The sequence below is a fragment of the Heloderma suspectum genome, chromosome 3 (assembly GCF_057233095.1).
Source record: "Heloderma suspectum isolate Gila_16-S chromosome 3, 16-S_ref, whole genome shotgun sequence".
In the NCBI taxonomy this organism is placed as follows: domain Eukaryota; kingdom Metazoa; phylum Chordata; class Lepidosauria; order Squamata; family Helodermatidae; genus Heloderma; species Heloderma suspectum.
This window is the reverse complement of record NC_139460.1, coordinates 92,168,513-92,191,876: the sequence shown is the minus strand read 5'-3', so window position 1 is coordinate 92,191,876 and position 23,364 is coordinate 92,168,513. Positions and strand designations below refer to the sequence as shown.

The 23,364-nt window shown below is 41.6% G+C and overlaps 1 protein-coding gene across 1 annotated transcript; it reads right to left on the bottom strand.

Annotated features, from left to right (window-relative positions):
- Positions 1-301: 301 nt before the first annotated feature.
- On the bottom strand, positions 302-21,663 carry NDUFV3 (NADH:ubiquinone oxidoreductase subunit V3). Its single transcript, XM_084843826.1, has 4 exons — positions 21,591-21,663; positions 18,278-18,368; positions 8,160-8,999; positions 302-3,780 (listed from the first exon to the last, which is right to left on the bottom strand). The coding sequence occupies exons 1-4, from the start codon at positions 21,636-21,638 to the stop codon at positions 3,614-3,616; spliced, it is 1,146 nt and encodes a 381-aa protein (XP_084699952.1). The 5' UTR covers positions 21,639-21,663; the 3' UTR covers positions 302-3,613.
- Between the last annotated feature and the right edge of the window lie 1,701 nt (positions 21,664-23,364).

Here is a 23,364-nt window from a genome sequence, read left to right as displayed (position 1 = left end):
ATTGGTGCCTAGGAATTGGACTAAAAGTCGACCGAACTAAAACTAGCTTTCTGCCTCCCTTTCCCCTATTACTGTAAGCTGACCTGGCTATTGCTAAGGTAAATGAAATGAATACATAGTTGCCTATTTTGAACTCATCCATTTCTATATGGTCATTTGTTTTGCAACAAATGAAGAATGCACACCCCTAGTGCATATTGCTCTGGCACGGCTACCAAACGCACAACACACTGACAAAAATGTATCTGGAAAAGTGACTAAACACTTTAAACATGTATTAAAATGAAAAATACATAAAATTAATTTTTGAACACATTTTTATCTTAATATGCATTTTGGTAATTTTTTTCAGCTGAGAACTGTATTGCAAAAGTCAGATGAGTGTGAAAGCTCAAGGATAACTGGGTTCCAGTCTGTTTATTAGTCCAGGAAGCACAAATCAGGTCTGTTTGCTTAAAATGCAGACTGAAAAAGATCCAAGCATCCATAACAACAGTCCAGGAGAATGAGAAAGTAAATAAAAATCCCCAGGGATATTTCCATTGCCCTTTATTGCTTTGGAAAACATTTGACAAAATGAATATTAGAGCTGTCTGCAGGAGGAAAAAGTTTGGTACACTGTAGACAAAGACCTTACTTCAAGAATACTGCAGAGTAGCTCATCTTAAAAGTATAAAATTAATGCAGAATATTCATAGGCATCCCCCTCCTAAGGACTGGGATGTGACACACATTTTGAAGCCAAAGATTAGTATTTTCATGCTTATCAGTGTATTTTTCTTCTGCCATATAGGTTTCAAAAATAAGACGTTAGTACCAGTCCACTGTAATGTAAAAACATAAATGATGTTACATAGGTTTTTTTTAAAGTAACTAATTATATTAGGTCAGTTTACATTCTACTGTTCTAACTAAAGGAACTGGGATGGGATGGGATGGGATGGGATGGAGCATTGTAATCACACCTTCTGACTTCTTCCTGTTCTAGATTTTGAGATCCTCACACTGATCCATTCCTTGACCAATGAAAAAAGACCCAAGTACATCTGGGGGAATAATCTGTTTGCATTCCTCCAGATCATATATTTAAACATATGCTAGAAAAAAAAATCAGTGCTCTATATGCTTTAGGGCTGAACAGTATTTTATATCGTTTATGCCTCTCTTCTTGCTTAAGCTGAACTGCTAAATAACTCTGATCTAAAATCCTTTAAGTAGCAATGTTTACGTTCAGATTTCATATTAGATGAGGTCTTATGGAGAGCTCTGCTTTGATCCAGCTGTCCATGTTCTCAAAGGTTTAATAAGATTCAAGGACAAGTCTTACAAGATCAAGTCTTACAACACCAACACGGCTGAACTCAGCTAGGTTATAAAGTTGAAATTAATTAGCTTTAAAAGGAGATTAACTGGGTTATACAATTCTATGCTTTGAGCTAGCAAGCTCAGCTCTTATGCCTGTCCTGATTGCAATTAACATTGTTTAAGCTACTCCAAGGAAAGTGAAACTAACCAGAATGGCTAAAACTAACTTAGTTTTAACCAGAAATTAGGCTCAAAAAACAGATTTCAACTGGAGAGGAAGCAGAGCTCTACAATCATGTTCATGTCACTCAAAGTATGACACACCTTATGTTCAGTTCCTGGCACAGAAAACCATTTCTTTTTAACAAGAACCCCGGTTGGGCAATACTGTTTTTAGGACCAACCAACATTCCAAAATGTGAAAGCTTTTGAGTTCTCCAAAAATCTTCATCAGGCTATGTTGGGGTGAGCAACTTGTGGCCCTCCAGATGTTTTGGCCTACAACTTCCATGATCCCTCACCATTAGCCTTGCTGGCTAGGGCTGATGAGAGTTGTAGGCCAAAATACCTGGTGGGCCACAAACTGCCCATCCCTGAGCGAGCTTGTACAAAAAAGCAGAGAATGGGGGAAGAAACAGAAACGTCCAAAAATTTGGCCAGATATTGTGGCCATGAGGTTTGCAATTTGGATAAATCCAGTTTCAAAATGGAGATTTGCAGTCTAAATGAATTAGCCATTGGTAGGTGTTGCAGATATCAGATTACATCTAGCAATACATTTTGCAAAAGTAATGGCTGATCTCCATTTCTGAAAACACAAAGACCAGTTGTAACTGTGACCTGCCCCTTGCCTTGAGTGGAACACCCAGATTCCTGACTTAACGGCAACATGTGGCCAAATTTTTGGACTTTTCTGTTTCTTTCCCATCACCTAGTTTTTTGTACCACCTAGTCTGACGAAGAGTTCTGGAGAACTCGAAAGCTTGCAAATTTTTATGGAATTCTGGTTGGTCCTAATAAAGGTATTGCCCAACAGTAGATCTTTGATTTTTTTCCTCATAGACCAGGATGGTTATCTTTGTTTTTTGCATTTTTTAAACAGCTGACTAGTTATAAAACACTTCTAAAATTAGTCCCAGAGTTCTAATCAGCCAAAGTGACATGTAGCAAGCAGAAAGCTAATTGGCTAACTTCTTTTTCTTCATCAAAACTTGCCTACATATTTCTAAACACAAGCATAGGAAACATTCAAGTTTTATTATATTAACATAATTTAACAAAATGGAAGTAGAGTAGAATTAAGCCAACCATAAGATAAATATATTACCAAAACATGTAAAAACTATTCCTCCCACACTATGGCATGTTTTATCTAGACTAAATAAGGGCAAATGTGTGGATATAACTTCTGTGCTGCTAATACTTTTCCCCAAGCAAAATTGGTTTCATTGCATGGGATCAAATATTCCTAAAATGTGAGCTATATATATGTAAGTTAAGATTTTATTGAAGTGAGCTCAACCAACCCTAAAGTCCATACTAGTTGACAGCTGATCTCTTCTGTGTCTTTTAGTTTTAATACATGAATGAGTATACCTAGTCCACTTGTCCGCAATCTCAGTCTTTTCCTAGCAGTTCAATTTTTTAATTTGAGTGCTCAGCTCTAGAACCCATTTTCATTGCCAGGTCTAAACTTTGTACAGTAATAAAGGGGAGTGCTTCCAAGAAGGTGTATAGCTTATTTTCTTGACTTCATCCCAGAAAATTACCCTCATGCCTCAGAAATTAGAAACAGGCTTTTACAATGCATGAGTAGTACACATTCCCACAGACATTAACTATTGCACTATTCTGTGTTCCAATACCTATAACAAGAAAATGCACATTACCTCAAGCTTAGAAAAACCTTTAATATTCAGCAAGTAGCACTAAGTCCCTAAAAGTGCACATATTGAAAATACACTGTTATTTTAGCAGAAGTGCCTTGTCCATTAGAGTTCAGTCCCAACTGATACTCTGCATTAATTTTATAAGCAGCAACTATCTAAATAAAGCTAAGAAGTACAAGCGTGCTATTAACAGTGGGAGAATATCGAGTTAAGATTAAATACTAGAACTAATTTGATGAACAACTAACAGCTGCAATCATTTTGGGACTTCTTAGAGTTCATACACTTCCCTGGCAAGTTGATTCATTTGTTAAAATAACCAATTTCCAACAACCTCATTTACAGCATTTACAAAATTATAACAGATATTACTTCATTGTCAGAATTCGTTTATTCATTCATGTGTTTCCACATGTGATTCAGTGCCTAGGAGATAATCTCCCAGAAGATGGCTGAGGCAGCCTGAGTTTTGAGAGCAAAACATCATAATCCACAAAGGTGTATGGTGTATACTCATGATGTTGCAGGTTCTTGTAGGTAGAAATGTCAAATGTTTCTTGAGCAGTTTCAATTGATGGCTTGGCCTCTATGGGGGAAAAAAAATATATTTGTGAACCCAGAGATAAAAGAAGAGACACACTTTCTGGCTGAGTCAGATTTTGTATGCGTGGACATTTCTCATTCAGTTTGCCATTGGAGATGGTTGCTAACTACCGATACCTTACAAGAAATCAAAAATTCACAGCAATATGAAAGCAGAGAGCATGAATTTGAACATACAGAATTGTGTTGTTAAATATAATTAAAAAGTACTCATCAAATTGCGTCCAATTAAAAGTAACTTGGTTTTGTTTCTTTGAATATTCTCTATCAGGAGCGCTTATGCCAGGATTCAAAAAGGAGCATGTGTTCATGAGATACGCATATGCAACTATGCATGCAACTGGAGCTTTGCTTTTTGTTTGTGTCACAGTAGTCTCACTGCCAGAGAAAGGTTCTTTTAAAAACTCAGTGGCCTGGTTCACACGTAACGCTAGACAATGGTTTATTTAAACCATGATTTGTTGCCCCAAGGGTTTGTCTGGCAGACAATCTCAAACAAACTATGTTTTGTTTTCTCAGTCCCTGGATTATTTTATTCCCGGGTTCTCTTTGCGGGCTGTTCATGGTTAACAACCCCTAGAGACGTCTGACTGGCCACGGTCATACATGCCTTAGTTACATCCTGTTTGGACTACTGTAATACATTCTATGTGGGGCTGCCTTTGAAAACTGTTCAGAAACTTCAGCTGGCCCAGAATATTGCAGCCAGATTGTTGACCGGGGCCAGTTACAGGGAGCATGTTACAGCAGCTTCACTGGCTACCAAACTGTTTCTGGGCAGAATTCAAATGGTTATGACCTATAAAGCCCTATATCGCTTGGGCCCAGGCTACCTCAAAGACCACCTTCTCCCATATGAGCCTGCCCAGTTCTTAAGATCTCCTGGAGAGACCCTTCTTTCGAGACAGCTGACTTCAGAGGCGCATTTGGTGGCGACTTGAAAGAGGGCCTTTTCAGTGGCCACTCCCAGGCTGTGGAACTCCCTCCCAAGGGAGGCTACGTCCTCTCCCTTTCTGCTGTTCTTCCGCTGGTAGGCAAAGACAGCTTTATTCAAGAAGACCTTTAGCCTGTAAGTCGGTCTGCTGTTTTTATTTTTTTATTTGTAATTGTTGTGTTTTTATTGTATTTTAATGTACTTTATTGTTTTAATCAATTTTAATTATGTATGTAAGCCACCTTGAGTGCCATTTTCTGGTAGAAACGCAGAGTAGAAATCAAATAAATCAAATCAGTAGTTCACCCATAGTTCTGGGTTTGCATGTAACAACAACCCACAATTCAACAAACCATGTTTAATTAAACCATGGTTTGTTTTTGCATGCCAACCAGGTCAGTAGCTTGTCTCTCTGGCAGCAGGAAGGGCTGCTGTGGAAAAAAAGAAAGCACAGCTCTGACTAGGCACATGTTTCCTCTGTACATGCATGTTTTTCCTTTGGATCCAAGGGCCATGGCTGCATTTTTTTAGGTTTTACACCTGCTTCAGAGCCTTCTCCTTTCAATGGAGAGTATTCAAACCAAAGAGAGATATTTGTAGTTTTTCCCCAGAGGAGGATTTCGTTCCTTACTTCCCCCTAAGCTCACAGAAGCCACAAGATCTTTCAATAGACTTCTGCATTAAAATACCATGAGAATCCTGGGGTTGACTTGAAATATTGATTGATATATGTAAACCATATAAAATTCCTATGAAAGCATCTCCAACTTCAGAAGCTAGAACACACTTACATTTTCTACTAGTTTGTATGGCTCAGTGTTTCAACATTTTATTCCTGCCCATCCCTGCCAAATCATTATCAATGAAAGGGTTAATGCTTTAAAAAAAATAAAAGAAACATAATGAAGATTTTAAAGTTCTATCACACAACCTCTACTGCTAGGAGTGCAGAAAATCTTTCAGCCCAAGGGCCAAATTCCATTTGAGAAGATTTCAGGGACCACATTTCATTAGTAGGTAGGGCTGAAAATAAAAGGGACGAGGACAAAATACCAAGGTATTTTAGCTTAAAACTCTTCCTGCTACTAACTAAGCCTTACGAGAGGCATTTCAACCTTGTAGAATGATGAAAGAACTGCACATAAGCCAGGCAACCACCAAATGAAAGATGGTTGGGAGAAAGGGGGTGAGGCCAGGGCTTTCACTAGCTGCAGAGGATATATAGCATGGAGAGAGATGGAGAGAGCAGTGTAGAGAGCCAAAAAGAAACACAATTTTAGAGCAAGACATTTTTAACACAACGCAGCACTTGATTTCAATGAGGAAATTAAGCAAGTGCTTAAGTCTCTCCCATTGAAATCAATGGGACTTAAAAGTGCTTAATGTTGGCTGGACTCTGTCCTATATAAAACCACAGCTAGATTTGACTTTCAGTTCCTTTGCCGAAAGTGCTACGTTGTGCCATTAACGTCCACAGAATTACACCGTAACAGACAACTATTATTAAGTATAGTCTGCTTTAAAAGTTTCACATTTCATCTTTGTCCTAGCACCAGCAGGCTTAATTACTTATTCCATTTTTTTCTAGGCCGCAACCAAGCCATAATGGAAGATAGTCAGGATGTTTCAAGTGTATAAGTATCATCTCCACAATGCTTTTTCCAGTCGTTGGTGCCCTCTGCTGGATTCACAGAAGCCCAAACATTTGGGAAACACTTGGGTTTTGCAAGCTTCATGTTCCATTTCAATCATCAAGTTTCTTCTACCAGGTCTCCTTGTTTTTAGTTCAACTTCCCATTTGCTACTGGGTCAGGTTTGAGGTTTTGGTATGAGTGTACAAATCCCTAAAGAACTTGGGACAAGGATACCTGAGAGAGTAGCCTTCTCCCTTACCAATCTGCCCAGTCCAGCGCCTAATGAAAGGTTCTGTACCAGGAAGCATTCCTTAAATGACTAGCCAGGATTTTTATTGCCATTCTGTTTTTAATAATTTTAATACCTTATTTTAATATTTAATATTTTTTTACTATTGTACTTCTTGTATTCGCCGCTCCAGAATCTGTTTGGATGGGGAGCGGTATACAAATGTTGTAAATAAATAACCTTGCAACTGGCCTTAGTATTATTTTCTCTGCCTTGTAAACTGACAAATTATGGGGGGTGGGGGATAAGGTGCCTTAGTAGATAGTGTAGTGATTTTTTTGAAGATAAGTGTGTTACAGCAAGAGTGGACAGAAGGTAGATCCAGACAGATCTACTGGTGGATCTCTGGATGAACTGCAGTAGATCAGCAAGTATTTCTGAATTCCAATTATTTAGCAATGACAGCAACAAGATCAGCTCCTCATCCCGCATTCCTAAATTATACCGCTGAAATGGAGAAAGGTTGGCGTAACCCAGAGTGCATTTGTGTGTAGAAGGGCTGTGAGCACCGTTCAGTTTTCAGGCTCAAAATAAGTTCCTGGGCTTAATTCTAAGTACACATATTTTGCATCAGGCCATGGTTGGTGGATCCTGGGGTTCTAGTAAAAAACGAAGTAGATTCTGCAAGCCTGAAGTCTGCCCATGCCTGTGCTACAGAATAAAAAGAGTAAGGCATGGTTGATTTCTGGAGAATATTTGGTGCCTTTGGAGACCAAAGGAGACTCTTAGTATTCTAAGAATGTTACTAGACCAAATGAGAGTGGGAGTTCAGGTAACAGAGCTATGTAACGCAGCTAGAGAAAAACACTAGGGGAAGGCATATGCCGTGAACGCCTTGTCATCCTTAAAGCTGGGCTCTGAAACCACATCTTTGCTAGCTCAGAGGCACAGCTTCCCCATCACCCCTCTGGTTCCTTATGATCCCCCGCTGCTCAGTGGAGCCAGTTTCTACAACTATCAGAGCAGTGCAAGAGGAAAAAAGACAGAATGGAGAGTACTGGACGAACAGTCAGTTCCAGCGGAAAAGCAGCTGTTAAGCCTGAGGGCAAATGCTGGGCAGGAAGAGCAAGAGACTGCAAAATAGGCCGATCAAGAGCTTCATTGTGCTTCTAGCAAAACTAGGACAAAATTCTGATTTCATTACGGCAGCCCATTTTCCCTTGGCTTATTCCAGTTTTGAAGGTTTTTTCCCCCCAATTACCTTTTAGTGTTTCAAAAGGTAAGAGCACTGGTATATGAATATATAGAAGGCTATGGAAAAAGTCCCCATCCCCCAATAACAATCTAAGCTGTAAACAGGAGAAGAAAAGAAGAATGTGCAAGCACCCACCAATGTAAAGAACTCAAAGTAAAAAACCCCTGCTCAAATAAGTGCATTAGGAAAGAGTGGAAGAGATTCCAGGATGTTTTCAAATAGTGGGAGCTGTTAGAGTACAAGGTATTTGCTCATATAAAGCCCTTAGACCCCATAGGACCAATGCAGATCAAACAAGATAAAGCAATACCCTGTATAGTGCTTTGTTGGTCAGTCTGAACATCTGCATCCAGGACGATCTCCTCCTTTACTGAAGTTTTTACCACTGGCGTTTTGCCATTCAAAACCTCTTCTTGTAGCACAACAGCTGTTTTTCCTGGCATTTCAGTCTTTTGTAACTCTTTTGCCACACTTTCTTTCCATCTCAAAGTCAGGTTCTGTGCTACACTTTGCTGAGGCACTGATTGGGTTTTACTTGAAGCTGCTTCAGAGAGACAGACATCCAGTTGTTTGGACGTAACTTCTGTTGGCTTCGATCTCTCTCTTGGCCTTTGACTGTCTGTAGTGTTTGTTCCCAAGTCTGTGCTCTTTAAGTGTCTCTCTGTAGGCCTTTGTTTTGTGGCAGGTTTTGCCAAATCTGATCTTAACCACTTGTCATCGGCTGTTGTCTGATACAACGGCTTTTGTTTGATTGGGGTCTCTGTGTAAGGGAGCTTCTTGAGTACTTTGACTTGTTCTTGGGGAAAGTGTTTTCCACTTGTCTTTATCTTCATTGTTCTGTCCTTGGAAGAGATGGGATCTCGTTTTGGAAATGGTACTTTGGTTTTTATGGTATCCTTGAAGGTGTTGTCTTCCTCTTCAGAATCAGAGCTAGAATCTGACCCAGAGCTTGAAGAGGATGACTCTTCATCTGCTGATTTCTTACTCAAGCCTCCTGCTGAGGAGAAAACAGGCTCTCCCTCAAGAGAAGGAAGCTTTGCTCTCTGAGGAAATGTTACCAAAGTTTTCCTTGCCAAGAATTTCCTCAAATCTTCATCTGCTAATTGTACAGCTGCATCAGGTTTACTGTTAATTATGATTTCACCTTTATCTGTAAATTGTGGGAAAGAGTTAGGAGACAGCTTTTAAATGAAACTCAACTGCTGTTTTGGTGGCTAAGAGCTCAGCACACTCCTCTAGTGCCAGTTACATCTAGGAAACAGTAGAGGCCAATGGGGGGAGGAGAATATCTTTTCTGAACTGACATTTTCAAATACGCTCCTGTTAATATGGAATTCTAATTAAAATTTGTGAAATGATCGGGTATAAACACCAATTTAGAAGTTCAATTTTCACTAGCTTTACAATACTAACGGCTGCATTTCATATAAATACTCCAAAAAAGTATTAAAAAGCAAATGCCCTTCACTTCTAGAAGTTCTTTAGAGGAACACGCGTAGTATATTGTCTGCTTGTGGTGTCAGGCTGCCTGTGAACCTTATGTTATCAGAAACACTCTGTTCCAATCTGTGAAGTGGAGATGAAAACACTTCCCTATCTTTTCAAGTGCATCATGAAGTGTATATTTAGCACTGCAGTATCTAAGTACCTCAGCTACATTCAATATAATTTGTGAGAAATTGATTCAAACAAAGCACTTCAGTTCTACCACAAGGTTCGACAACCGCAATATAATCTGTTGAGAGTGCAATCTTCATATATTATGAATGCCTTTACATGGAAATTAAATCACTTGTTTTTTTCAATATGTATATGTATCTGTTATATAAAATCTGATGTTTTTCTTTAATAACTTCCTCCTACAGCTATTTGGCTGCCTGCGATATGTAACTTGGTCTTCAAGTTCAAGGTTTTTGTAGTTTTGTTTTACATACATAAGCTAAACTGACCCTTTCCAAAGCATACACAAACGAAGAGGAGCTCTATCTAGCCCAGCAATCATTTGCAACAGCAGCTAACCATATGCCTCTGGGTGCTGAGAAGCAGGACATGAAGGAAGTAGCCTTCCCCTGTTATTTGTCCACACATTGCTTATTCATCTGTATACTGTCTTTATACATGGAGGTTCTAATAGACATTGACAGACATACCCACCATGCATGTATCTAGCTCTTTTTAAATGCAGTATTCTTGCCAAGAAAACCCCATGGAACGTATCACAAGGCTAAAAGATATGACGCCTGAAGATGAGCCCCTCAGGTGGGAAGGTGTCCAATATGCTACTGGGGAAGAGCAGAGGGTATTTCCAAGTAGCACCAGAAAGAGTGAAGCGGCTGGGCCAAACCCGAAAGGACACTCAGCTGTGGATGTGTCTGGTGGTGAAAAGAAAATCCGATGCTGTAAAGAACAATATTGTTTAGGAACCTGGAATGTCAGATCAATGAATCAAGGTAAGCTGGAGGTGGTCAAACATGAGATGGCAAGATTGAACATCGACATCTTGGGAATCAGCGAACTAAAATGGACAGGCATGGGCGAATTTAATTCAGGTGACCATCATATCTACTATTGTGGGCAAGAATCCCTTAGAAGAAATGGAGTAGCACTCATAGTCAACAAAAGGGTGGGAAAAGCAGTACTGGGGTACAATCTTAAAAATGATAGAATGATCTCAGTACGAATCCAAGGCAAACCATTCAACATCACAGTAATTCAAGTCTATGCCCCAACCACTGAGGCCAAAGAAGCTGAGGTTGATCGGTTCTATGAAGACCTACAACACCTTCTAGAACTAACACCAAAAAAAGATGTCCTCTTCATCATACGGGATTGGAATGCTAAAGTAGGAAGTCAAGAAATCACCGGGATAACAGGCAGGCATGGCCTTGGTGTACAAAATGAAGCAGGACAAAAGCTAATAAGAGTTTTGCCAAGAGAACATGCTGATCATAGCAAACACTCTTTTCCAACAGCACAAGAGGTGACTCTACACATGGACGTCACCAGATGGTCAATATCGAAATCAGATTGATTATGTCCTTTGCAGCCAAAGATGGAGAAGCTCCATACAGTCAGTAAAAACAAGACCTGGAGCTGACTGTGGCTCAGATCATGAGCTGCTTCTTGCAAAATTTCGGCTTAAATTGAAGAACGTCGGGAAAACCACTAAACCGTTCAGGTATGACCTAAATCATATCCCTGATGAATATACAGTGGAGGTGAGGAATAGATTTCAGGGATTAGACCTGATAGACAGAGTGCCTGAGGAACTATGGACGGAGGTCCGTAACATTGTTCAGGAGGCAGCAACGAAATCCATCCCAAAGAAAAAGAAATGCAAGAAAGAAAAGTGGCTGTCTGACGAGGCTTTACAAGTAGCTCACGAAAGAAAGGAAGCGAAAAGCAAGGGAGAAAGGGGAAGATATACCCAACTGAATGCAGAGTTCCAGAGAATAGCAAGGAGAGACAAGAAGGCCTTCTTAAATGAACAATGCAAAGAAATCGAGGAAAACAACAGAATGGGAAAGACTAGAGATCTCTTCAAGAAAATTGGAGATCTCAAGGGAACGTTTTGTGCAAAGACGGGCATGATAAAGGACAAAGAAGGCAGGGACCTAACAGAAGCAGATGAGATTAAGAAGAGGTGGCAAGAATACACAGAAGAACTATACAGGAAAGATCTGAATGTCCCTGATAGCCATGATAGTGCGGTCATTGAACCTGAGCCGGACATCCTAGAGAGTGAAGTCAAGTGGGCCTTAGGAAGCATTAGTAACAACAAAGCTAGCGGAGATGACAGTATTCCAGCCGAGCTATTTAAAATCCTACAAGATGATGCTGTTAAAGTGCTGCATTCAATATGCCAACAAATCTGGAACACTCAACAGTGGCCACAAGACTGGAAAAGGTCAGTTTACATTCCAATTCCAAAGAAGGGCAACGCCAAAGAGTGTTCAAACTACCGCACAATTGCGCTCATTTCACATGCCAGCAAGGTGATGCTCAAAATCCTACAAGCTAGGCTTCAGCAGTATGCGAACCGAGAACTACCGGAAGTACAAGCTGGGTTTAGAAGAGGCAGAGGAACTAGAGATCAAATCGCCAACATTCGCTGCATCATGGAGAAAGCAAGAGAATTCCAGAAAAACGTCTATTTCTGCTTCATTGACTACGCTAAAGCCTTTGATTGTGTGGATCACAACAAACTGTGGCAAATTCTTAAAGTGATGGGAGTACCAGACCACCTTACCTGTCTCCTGAGAAACCTGTACGAGGGTGAAGAAGCAACAGTAAGAACCAGACATGGAACAACCGATTGGTTCAAAATTGGGAAAGGAGTACGACAAGGCTGCATATTGTCACCCTGCTTATTTAACTTCTCTGCAGAGTACATCATGAGAAATGCCGGGTTGGATGAATCAGAGGTCGGAATTAAGATTGCTGGGAGAATTATCAACAACCTCCGATATGCAGACGATACCACCCTAATGGCAGAAAGCGAAGAGGATCTAAAGAGCCTCTGGTTGAGGGTGAAAGAGGAGAGTGCAAAAGCTGGTTTGAAACTCAACATTAAAAAAACGAAGATCATGGCATCTGGCCCCATCACTTCCTGGCATATAGAAGGGGAAGAAATGGAAGCAGTGACAGATTTTACTTTCTTGGGATCCAAGATCACTGCAGACGGTGACTGTAGCCATGAAATTAAAAGACGCTTGCTCCTTGGGAGGAAAGCTATGGCAAACCTAGACAGCATAGTAAGAAGCAGAGACATCACCTTGCCGACAAAGGTCCGTCTAATCAAAGCTATGGTTTTCCCAGTAGTAATGTATGGCTGTGAGAGCTGGACTATAAGGAAGGCTGAGCGCCGAAGAATTGATGCTTTCGAACTGTGGTGCTGGAGAAGACTCTTACGAGTCCCCTGGACTGCAAGGAGGTCAAATCAGTCCATCCTAAAGGAAATCAACCCTGAGTGCTCATTGGAAGGACAGATACTGAAGCTAAAGCTCCAATATTTTGGCCACCTAATGCGAAGAGAAAACTCCCTGGAAAAGACCCTGATGCTGGGAAAGACTGAAGGCAAAAGGAGAAGGGGACGGCAGAGGATGAGATGGCTAGATAGCATCACGGATGCAATGAATATGAACTTGAGCACGCTCCGGGAGAGAGCGCAGGACAGGAAGGCCTGGCATGCTATGGTCCATGGGGTCACGAAGAGTCGGACACGACTGAACAACAACAAAGCTAGTGACCATCAAACCATCTTGTGGCAGTAAATTCTGTAAGATTCAGGCATCTTTTCTCAAGCAGGAAAATGTAAGCTCTTCTAAGCTGAACTGTTTGGTATGAGAAGTACACAGCAACACAAAAGGTGCTGCATTTATGAAAGCCCTCAAGGAGGCAGCGGCAACATTTATAGGACTAGGGCTGCCTCAAGATATTTTGCAGACTGCAAAGTTTAGGATGTGCACTTAGGATTCCTTGGATGTTGGGAAAGCAACACATGTTGCTTCACTGGTGTACTAAAAACATTGCTAGGCCAAGAAACTGCCTGGTCTCCTTGCACAGTTGGGCCATCCCAGCAAAGGACTGAAGCCTTAGATTTAAAGCATTTTCACCTATAACACAGATAGGGAGCTTCAACATTGCTGTGTCCTGTAACATAGACTTCTTTGCTGCAGAGCTTCTCACTACCCTCTTCCACTAATCGTTTTACGGTTTCAATGACTCCTTAGGAGATGCTATTATTTTTCTAAGAGGAGGATCTCAGCACTGAAGTGGGACAGAGACCACAGATGCAAGTCTTAAAAATGTAGAATGAAGCTTTCCATATATCCTATAACCATTAATCATTTTTATTGAAAATGCCAGAAGTGCTGTAACTTCTTTTGGCAAAGCACATTAAAAAGAAAAATCTGTTGCACAGTCCAAGCAAAACATCAGAGACCAGTACTAAACTAAAGTGAAATGTCCAATAGTTTGCTGCTCATCAACCACACCCACCCAGGCCTCCCCACAACCACCTGGCTCTAGCCGCTTTGGCCTAGTTTTCACAATTTCCCTGCATATGGAGAACTGGATGTCAGGAAAAATAGTTCTAGCATAGCTTTCTCCCTAACTCATTGTATATGTGCTTTTTTGTGTACATAGGAGCACTTAATCATGTGAACCCCCAGGTGCAGTCTAAACCGATCCAGTCCAGACAAAGGTCTGCTACCTTATTTGCTGTCTGTGAGAACTAGACTCTAATTCAATTGGGGGGGAAGTGGGAATCGGAAAGTCAAGATTACAGACCAGTCCATTGTTCCGAATGGAGACAACCTTGTGACCGGTTGCGCTTCTGTTCTGTCTGCTGGATAGTACCAGTTTCCAATTCATATCTTCTGAACAGGGATTCAGCCCTTACTTCAGCCCTAAACTGAAGTGCTGCTTGAGTTATCCTTGGTTTGTTCCAAACACTGTCTTCTCTAGCCTTTGATTCCTCCTCTGCACAATGTGAGGGTAAATTTCTTTGACTTGTTCCCAAGTACCCTAGCTCCAATTACTCATGGCAGTCCATATTTTGGAGTCACTTAAGATTATGAAAGCTGTGATTATAATATAACAGAGGGAATTCTATGGGTTGTGTTTTGGATTTAGGAAAAATCAGTTCATTGCTGAGATATCCTTGTACCTAGTGCACTTAACTGGAGCCTTAAGCAAAAGTGCTCAAAGTCATTAAGCAAACAAGTCAGCATGGAACTAAGCCAGAGTTGTGCACATATTGCGAAGTTCAGACAGCTAACAAGGGATGAAATCATCAGTGTGGAGCATTAGCATGGACCATCAGTAAAGAATGGAAAAGGGGAGGGCAGCATTTAAAGGCATGGTAGCTTTCAGCTTGCTAATCAGTCAAATAACTGTTGAGAAAGTTAATTAAGCACTGAACAAAAATGATATTTAAAGTCAACGGCCACATCTCAGCATGAGGGCACCACAGATCTCCCCACGTAACCCTCTCTCATGCTTTCTCAAGTGCTACTAAATTGGCTTTGGTTGAAGAATGCTCACTATAGATGACTGGACTGGTATATAGACAAACTGTCATCCCAAAGCTCAAGCAAAGCTCAAGAATGGTATGAAGAGCAGAGGCGCTAGACTTTTGACAGAGGAAGCTAGCAAACTAGCAGAACCTGTTTCAATTGCAGCAGCATCAGAAAAGCAACATCTAAGCACTCCATTTTTTATTTTCCATTAACAATGCTCACGGCAAGGGTACTCCTTCATAAGTGCAAAGGAACAAATATGGTGCACCTTCTTCACTCCCACTCTAATCTAAAATAGGTGGGCTACTCCTCCATAGCATATAGAGAACTAGGGGGAGACCAGGATCTAATGGTCTTCCAGTCCCTCAAGGCCATTTGTACTGGCTACTCAAAACAAACCTGGCTCTGTAAGAATAAGACATAACAGAAGGTATAATTCCTTTAGAGGAGAGGTAGGCAAGATTTAGGGTTCACAGCACAATGCCATGTACACCATGTTGTGCTAAAGACATGTTAAAATCGTAACAAATACGTTGAGACTATACATTTAAAGTATGTTAAAAAAAAAAGATATATTTTGAGGGTATCATTGCATTTTCCAAACTCTGACTATTACTTTTTGTGTGTGAAGACACTCTAGATATCATTGTCAAGTTAACTGTTATGACAAGTTCTCAAAGTCTGCAGGAACTACCAGATTCTGCATGAGAACATACGTCCTATGAATAGCAGCGTACTTCAACATCCAAATGTTGTAAATTTTCTCCCCTTGAAAGTTACATTCAAGTTGTTAGGTCTGGTCATGTGGAAAGTTATAAATACAAAGTTAAGTTGCTTAACTAAGCAGCTCTAAGCTTTAGATGCTTACAGGGGAAAACCCTTAAGCTCTTATTACATGAATAGCAAGCCACCTTTTGCAAACAGAATATTTAGCCATGCACAGCAACTAAAAAAATGAGATCACACTGATAGGCTAGTGTTGTGTGCAGTGACCTGTCATTTTTGTGAGAGCAGCCCAGATTCTTCAAAATTGGGAAAGGAGTACGACAAGGCTGCATATTGTCACCCTGCTTATTTAATTTATATGCAGAGTACATCATGAGAAACGCCGGGTTGGATGAATCAGAGGTCGGAATTAAGATTGCCGGGAGAATTATCAACAACCTCCGATATGCAGACGATACCACCCTAATGGCAGAAAGCGAAGAGGATCTCAAGAGCCTCTTGTTGAGGGTGAAAGAGGAGAGTGCAAAAGCTGGTTTGAAACTCAACATTAAAAAAACTAAGATCATGGCATCTGGCCCCATCACTTCCTGGCATATAGAAGGGGAAGAAATGGAAGCAGTGACAGATTTTACTTTCTTGGGCTCCAAGATCACCGCAGACGGTGACTGTAGCCATGAAATTAAAAGACGCTTGCTCCTTGGGAGGAAAGCTATGGCCAACCTAGACAGCATAGTAAGAAGCAGAGACATCACCTTGCCGACAAAGGTCCGTCTAATCAAAGCTATGGTTTTCCCAGTAGTAATGTATGGCTGTGAGAGCTGGACTATAAGGAAGGCTGAGCACCGAAGAATTGATGCTTTCGAACTGTGGTGCTGGAGAAGACTCTTACGAGTCCCCTGGACTGCAAGGAGGTCAAATCAGTCCATCCTAAAGGAAATCAACCCTGAGTGCTCATTGGAAGGACAGATACTGAAGCTGAAGCTCCAATATTTTGGCCACCTAATGCGAAGAGAAAACTCCCTGGAAAAGACCCAGATGCTGGGAAAGACTGAAGGCAAAAGAAGAAGGGGACGGCAGAGGATGAGATGGCTAGATGGCATCACGGATGCAATGAATATGAACTTGAGCACGCTCCGGGAGAGAGCGCAGGACAGGAAGGCCTGGCGTGCTATGGTCCATGGGGTCACGAAGAGTCGGACACGACTGAACGACTGAACAACAACAACAACAAGCCCAGATTCAGTTTGTAGCATGCAATCTTCTTCTAAAGTTTCCACTTTAGAATCAAATTAAGGCATTTGAACTTCCCTAAGTTAATATGCAACAATGGAGGATTAGACCACAGAAGGAATATTTGACAGTTTACACCTCCTCAAATTTCAAAATAGGAAGAGTGATTTTGCTGGACTCTTGTCATCATTGGGTGTCTATTCCAATTTAATAGATACAGATTTCCAAGAGCAACTGCTAATGACTGATCAAAGATCTCAGCAGCAGGGATTCACCAAGAGAATAAGTTTTGTACATAGACACATTCTGCATCCCTATTTTTACAGAGGGGGATGTCACAACTAGTTTTTATATCTTGGAGGTTTCTTTTTTTATTCAAGTGCATTATTGTAGTTTATTCATATTATATAAATTACCATGGATTACTCTTCTTACATGACATCTCTAACTTCTCTAAGAAAAATACGAGTACTGCTGAGGCACTCCAGAATCTTTTGCCATACCCATATATTTGTTGAAGATAGTAACATTATTAATCATTCCCTTGAAATGACTTTAGATACAGGAGTGGTAAGTAATGCAAAAAATGCATCCCATCAGCATCTGAGTATAGCACTGATGTAGTAGGAAATTTAAACATTAGGTTGGTCAGTTTCATTGTGCACAGCTTACCTGTCAGTATCCATTTGTTACATTTATCTTTAAACAAATTCTAAAGGCTTTTGAGACAGGTCATATTTTTGTTAAATATCTACCCTCGTGTCTGTGACACTGGAACTCCAGGGCTGGTGTTCATATAACATTACATAAAAGTAAAGGTCTGTCAGCTGTTGAACAGAGGAAATATAGTCAGTAGAGATGTGAAGTCTTGGGGGAAAACACAGAAAAACTCAGTGGGGAATGGTTTTTCCACAAATTTTCCCCAAATCCCTGAAAAATACACGAGTGGAAACAGGGTGTGTGTGTGTGGGGGGGTTATGTGTGTTTTTTAAATCTGGTTTTCCCCCATTCCCCATCCACACATTTTTGCTGGCGTTTTTTCCAGGCCTTTACGTCTCTAGTAGTATTCCTGCCTTGAATATTTTGATCTCATAAAAAGCTAACAGAACAATGTGATTCCAGTCCCGGCCACTACTGCCATGCCACCAACAGACCTCCCTAGATGGAAGGCAGGACTCGGGGTGGGGGGGATTTCCCACCTCTGCTTTTAGATGAACAGCCTGTGGCACACAATTCTTTAAAAGCAGTTTTAGAAGTCCTCTAGAAAAACACCTAGAATACTACTTCAGCATAATCTCAATATAAGTTTAAAGGTTTGAATCTTGACATTCTATAGACCATTAAAACTAGCAAACTCTCATCTAGATTAACATTGCTACAGAAATGAAATTTATAAAAAGCATCTAGTCATTTGTAACTTGCAGTAATAATTAACAGGAAAAGATCTTACTGTTTTTGGAGGCGTTTTTAGAGTCCCCTGGTTTGGTGCAGACAGAAACAGAAGGTAGGCTTCTAAGTCCCCATGCTTGAAGTAGTAAAGTCTATAAGAATTAGGGAAGACATTTGATTAATAATGTACATGTTTTAATTAGATAATTTTTTCATAAAAGTATAAAGCACAAGGCAGACTAACGTGTCTAGAAAACTGGGTGTATGTATGTGTGGCAGTGCAGTGGTGAGAAAACAGGATTCCTTTCAGGGCATAAACTGCAAGGTAAGAAATCCAAAATGTTGTCTTCAAATAAATAAAAGGCTTTGTTGCTATAGAATCATAGAATAGTAGGATTGGAAGCAGCCTACAAGGCCATCGAGTCCAACCCCCTGCTCAGTGCAGGAATCCAAGTCAGAGCATCCCTATAGAATCATAGAAATATGCACACTCATGTGTCATAGCTATATGCACACTCATGTGTACCAAGTATTACTCAAACAGAATATGATTACACATTTAGAAATATAAAACACACACATTTACTCTCCACCATCAAATATACTACCTTCAAGGCTTGGTATCTGTAATTTCTCTAGCCCTACTTTAATGGAAATAGGTTTGATGTAAGTGAATGGATCTTAATTTCAGATTAGTCTGTTTCATAGTCAGAGTGCCAGGTACAGTTCACAGAAATGCTTCCATGACTACAATAGCTTGAAAGAGCCAAGCACTGGTTGTATATACAACTGTATCAGAGACTCTCGACTTCGTAGTTACTATTCTCATATTATCATATAGCCCACAATCTCTACTAAATGATTCTGAGTTATTTGAATCTTATTAACCAGACATATTAGCATGTTGATTTTTTATCTTCTTTTAAATACCAGGTGCAAACGTCTTCCTTCTTCAATTATCCCAAGTGCCTGGTCATCAAATATGATATTAATACATTATGCTAGTACCTTGAAATGTGCTCCACCAACACAGAACTGGTTGGTGAGTGAATGCAGGAGTATTTTTTCTATATGTGCTAACAGTCATGAGAGAGTAATGTATATATGGTGCACCCAGTCTGCACCATAGTAGAATATTAGATGCATGCGAGATTACACCCAACAAAGCTACCATACCATTTACCAGGGCTATAGAACCAATTACAAATTTACCAAAGACTTAGGGCACAATCCTACGAAGGTAGTTGCCAGCCTCTGAATTCGGAGGCTGGCAACTATCCAATGCAGGGCGGCCGGAGCATGGAGGGGATCCTCTCCTCTGTGCTCTGGCTGCTCTGCATTTTCGGCTAGACATGTGATTTCACGCATCTAGCCAGGGACTTCGAAGTGGGAGTGGGGAGGCCATGTGGCGCATAGGAAGCCTCATAAAGTGGCTTCCGCAGTCTCCTCTCCACCCTTGGGACCACCCTCTTTTGCCCTCTCTGCACTCTGTTTCTGAGTGCAGAGACAGGGAAGAACCACGCCAGCCACAAGGGGGCAGGAAGGGTGGTTTCTGGGAAATGAGCTCGGAGCCAGGACTCCGACCTCAGTTCCCATAACCGAAAAATCCTATGGCCATCCAGGCAGTGTCTAGTGGCCATAGGGTTGCTCCCTTAGGGTGCAATACTATGCATGTTTAAACAGAAAAAAGGCCTACAACTCCCAGCATGCCTCAGCCACCATGGCTGGCTGGGGCATGCTGGGAGTTGTAGGCCTTTTTTTCTGTATAAACATGCATAGGATTGCACCCTTAGTCACTTAAACCCAAACTACTGAAAAATGTCAAGTGACTCAACAATCATATATAAAAGAAATACTACAGCATTTAAGATGGCAATTTTATGTAGGTTAGGCACAAAAAAAACACCACCCTCCTACAACTCCCAGCATTCCCCAGCCAGCCATGTGGGCGAGGAATGCTGGGAGTTGTAGGACTCTTTTTCTGTCTAAACATGTATAGAATGAAGTCAAGAATCAAAACCTGTACCACAACAAAACTGCAGCTAATAGCACCATCACTTGTACACACAAGAACACAACCCTACCCATGTCAATACTTGTACTAATAAAAGTTAATGAAACATTAAAGGCCCTTTTAAAAAACCTTTGAGACTCAATACCATTCCTCCTGACAATTATAGCTCACCCAACCAATAAATATTTGCGTGAGTATCTTGACCACAATGCTCTTGTAACATCCTTGAAAAATGGAAGGGGAGAGAGACTTTTCAATGGTGGCTCCTCACCTCTGGAACACCCTCTGGAGGCTTGCCTGGCACCCTCATCATCATTAGGCACCAAGCAGACATGCTTTTAAGAACTGCTAATGTTAGCATTTTAATTTAAGAGTCATTGTGATTTTACTGTCTATCTGAATGGACTGTTGCTTTTTTTAGCTTGTTGCATTAGATTGTATGCTTTATTATTTTTATTTTTAAATTGTATTTTTATTTTTCTTACTACTTTACTAGCCACCCTGGGAACATAAATTTACACTGATGGTGAGGGATACACATTCTATAAACAAACAGGTATTACACCAAGGTGTGACAGTGTTCTACTATAGCTATTAGTGGAAGCTTAAAAGTTTGTGTACTAGCACAGTAAGCCTTTGAAATGGGCTGCTTACTTGCATCTTTATACAGTACACGGGGGGGGGGGGGCTCCAGAAGTTTTCGCCTACAACTCCCATCAGCCCTCACCACTGGCTATACTGACTAGAGCTGATGCGAGATGTAGTCTGAAACATCTAGAGGGCTGCAAGTTGCCAATCCCTGCTGTACTATTACAGTCATATTAACGCATTTCCCCCCTGTCCTAAGTTAATGAAGATCCAATTTGCCAGGCCTGTGTACACTGACTGGCAGTGGCTCTTCGAGGTCTTAAGCAAAGAAGGCTTTTTTAGTCCTGCTACCTCAGATCTTTACCTAAATACGGCAAGGACTGAACCGAAGATCTTTTCCACGCGAAGATTACCACTGACTGACGTCCTTCTCCTTCAAATATCAAAAGGGCCTGCCCCCCTGATCCGGTCTCTCACGCTCGGAATGTACTCCCAGGCCTGGAGACTCGGAGCATGAGGCGAAGGCTGCAATCCTGCGCACATTTACCTGGAAGTCAGCCCCACTGAAATGAGCGGGACTGACTCCCGACTAGGCATGCACTGAAGCAAGCTGCACAACGCGGAAACTTCAGGTCAAATCCTGAGACGCGCGCACATCCCACACGCCAGCCGAATCATCGGAACAGACATAAAAACCCTACGGTGGTTGCAACTCCGGGGACAGAAGGAAGCCCCCACCGGAGCGGCTCCCCCCATCCTCACCCTCGGTTACCTTGAACGCAGCGACCCGGCCACGGCCGATTAGCAGAGAGGCCGCCATCTCGGCGTCCCACCAAAACGTCTCCCCTCAACAACCTTTGCCCAAACCAGAGGGTGAAAAAAGGTTCCCACCCGCCTTTCCTGCCTCAGGCGCCGAGAGAAAAACAAGCCACTCCGCGCCCGGGGTCTAACGCAAAGGCTCCGCCCAGATTCCCCCGGAGCCCCGCCCTCCAGCTGCTTGGCGGCAGCGGGGGCTGACCGAGACCGCAGTGCCTCTCTCAGTAGTGGCGGTGGCAGATGGAAGGAAGATTGACTTCTTTTTTCCCTCATGAAAATACAGTTAACAAAATAGAGGCAACAAAAAGAACATACATAATCATATGACAAGATCACTAAAGAAACGAAGACATTCCGTAATTATAATTCTTAGGGTGCAATGCTGCTGGCATGTTTAGACAGACAAAAAAGTCCTACAAAGTCAGCACTGCTAGCTGGGGAATGCTGGGAGTTGTAGGACTTTTTGTCTGTCTAAATGTGCTTAAGATTGCGCCCTTAGGGTAGTATCCAGTGTTAATCCTACATAGAATAGAGTTAATCCTCCATTGAAATGAAGTTGTGACTAACTGAAGTCCCATTCATTTCAATGGGACTACTCTACGTGGGACTAATTAATCACAAAATCATAGAATAGTAGGGTTGGAAGGGGCCTACAAGACCATTGAGTCCAAGCCCATGCTCAATGCAGGAATCCAAGTCAAAGCATCCCCGACAGGTGGCTGTCCAGCCTCACTGGAGACTACCCTTAGTCTATAACCAATATTTTTATTTATTTATTTTTATTATTGCATTTATATCCCGCCTTTATTCCTCTTGCAAGGAACCCAAGGCGGCTTACATTATCCTCCTCCTCTCCATTTTATCCTCACAACAACAACCCTGTGAGGTAGGTTGGGCTGAGAGTGTGTGACCGGCCCAAAGTCACCCAGTGAGCTTCCATGGCCAACATATAAAAGAGGTTTGTGCAAGTGCATGTTATTTTGTGTGAATGTGTATATTAGAAAAAATATAGCCAACTGTACTTGGTTGGCATTTGATCAAAAGTTTGAAGGGGAAAGGAAGACTTGCTTATGTCTTTGGCAAGCAGGTGAGGCCAGATGGGAGGAATTCCACCCTGCTTTCTAGACTAATGGGAAACAGAGAAAGTGGTGATGTCCCAAGCAGCTCCACAAACATGGGGAACATTTATGTATTCATTTTATTGATTACATTTGGATCCCTCCTTACCTCCCAAGTGCTCAAGGTGGCATACATAGTACCACCACCACCACCACCAGCTCCACACTGTATTCGAGGCAGCCTGTGCTGAGGTCTGGTGACTGGCCCAAGATCACCTCTTTATCTCCTTGTGATGTTATTACTACCAAGTCTCAGGATTCGAGAAATGAGAAACTTGCAGGTAATACAGTTGTTAGCTGTGCAATCCTATGCATGTACAGGCAGGAAAACAAAAGTCCTACAAGTCCCCCCAAAAGTCCTACAACTCCAAGCATTCTCCAACCAGCCATGGGGAATGCTGAGGAATGCCAGGAGTTGTAGGACTTTTTCTGTCTAAACATACATAGGATTGCACCCTGAGTCTCTGGTGAAGTCTTTAGGGCAGCCTTTCCCAGCATGGTGACCTCTAGATGTTTTGGACTTCAACTCCCATCAGCCTCAGCCAGCACGGCCAATGTCAGGAATGGTAGGAGTTGTGGTCCAAAACAGGTTGGGGAAGGCTGCTTTAGGGA

Bases quoted from the DNA above. Each gene is read 5' to 3' on its own strand.
- NDUFV3 (XM_084843826.1), bottom strand. From the start codon at position 21,638: ATGGCGGCCTCTCTGCTAATCGGCCGTGGCCGGGTCGCTGCGTTCAAG. The intron at 18,369-21,590 runs GTAACCGAGGGT...TAATTCTTATAG, and splicing joins GCCGGGTCGCTGCGTTCAAG to ACTTTACTACTTCAAGCATG. The intron at 9,000-18,277 runs GTAAGATCTTTT...CACAATTTACAG, and splicing joins TAAAAACGCCTCCAAAAACA to ATAAAGGTGAAATCATAATT.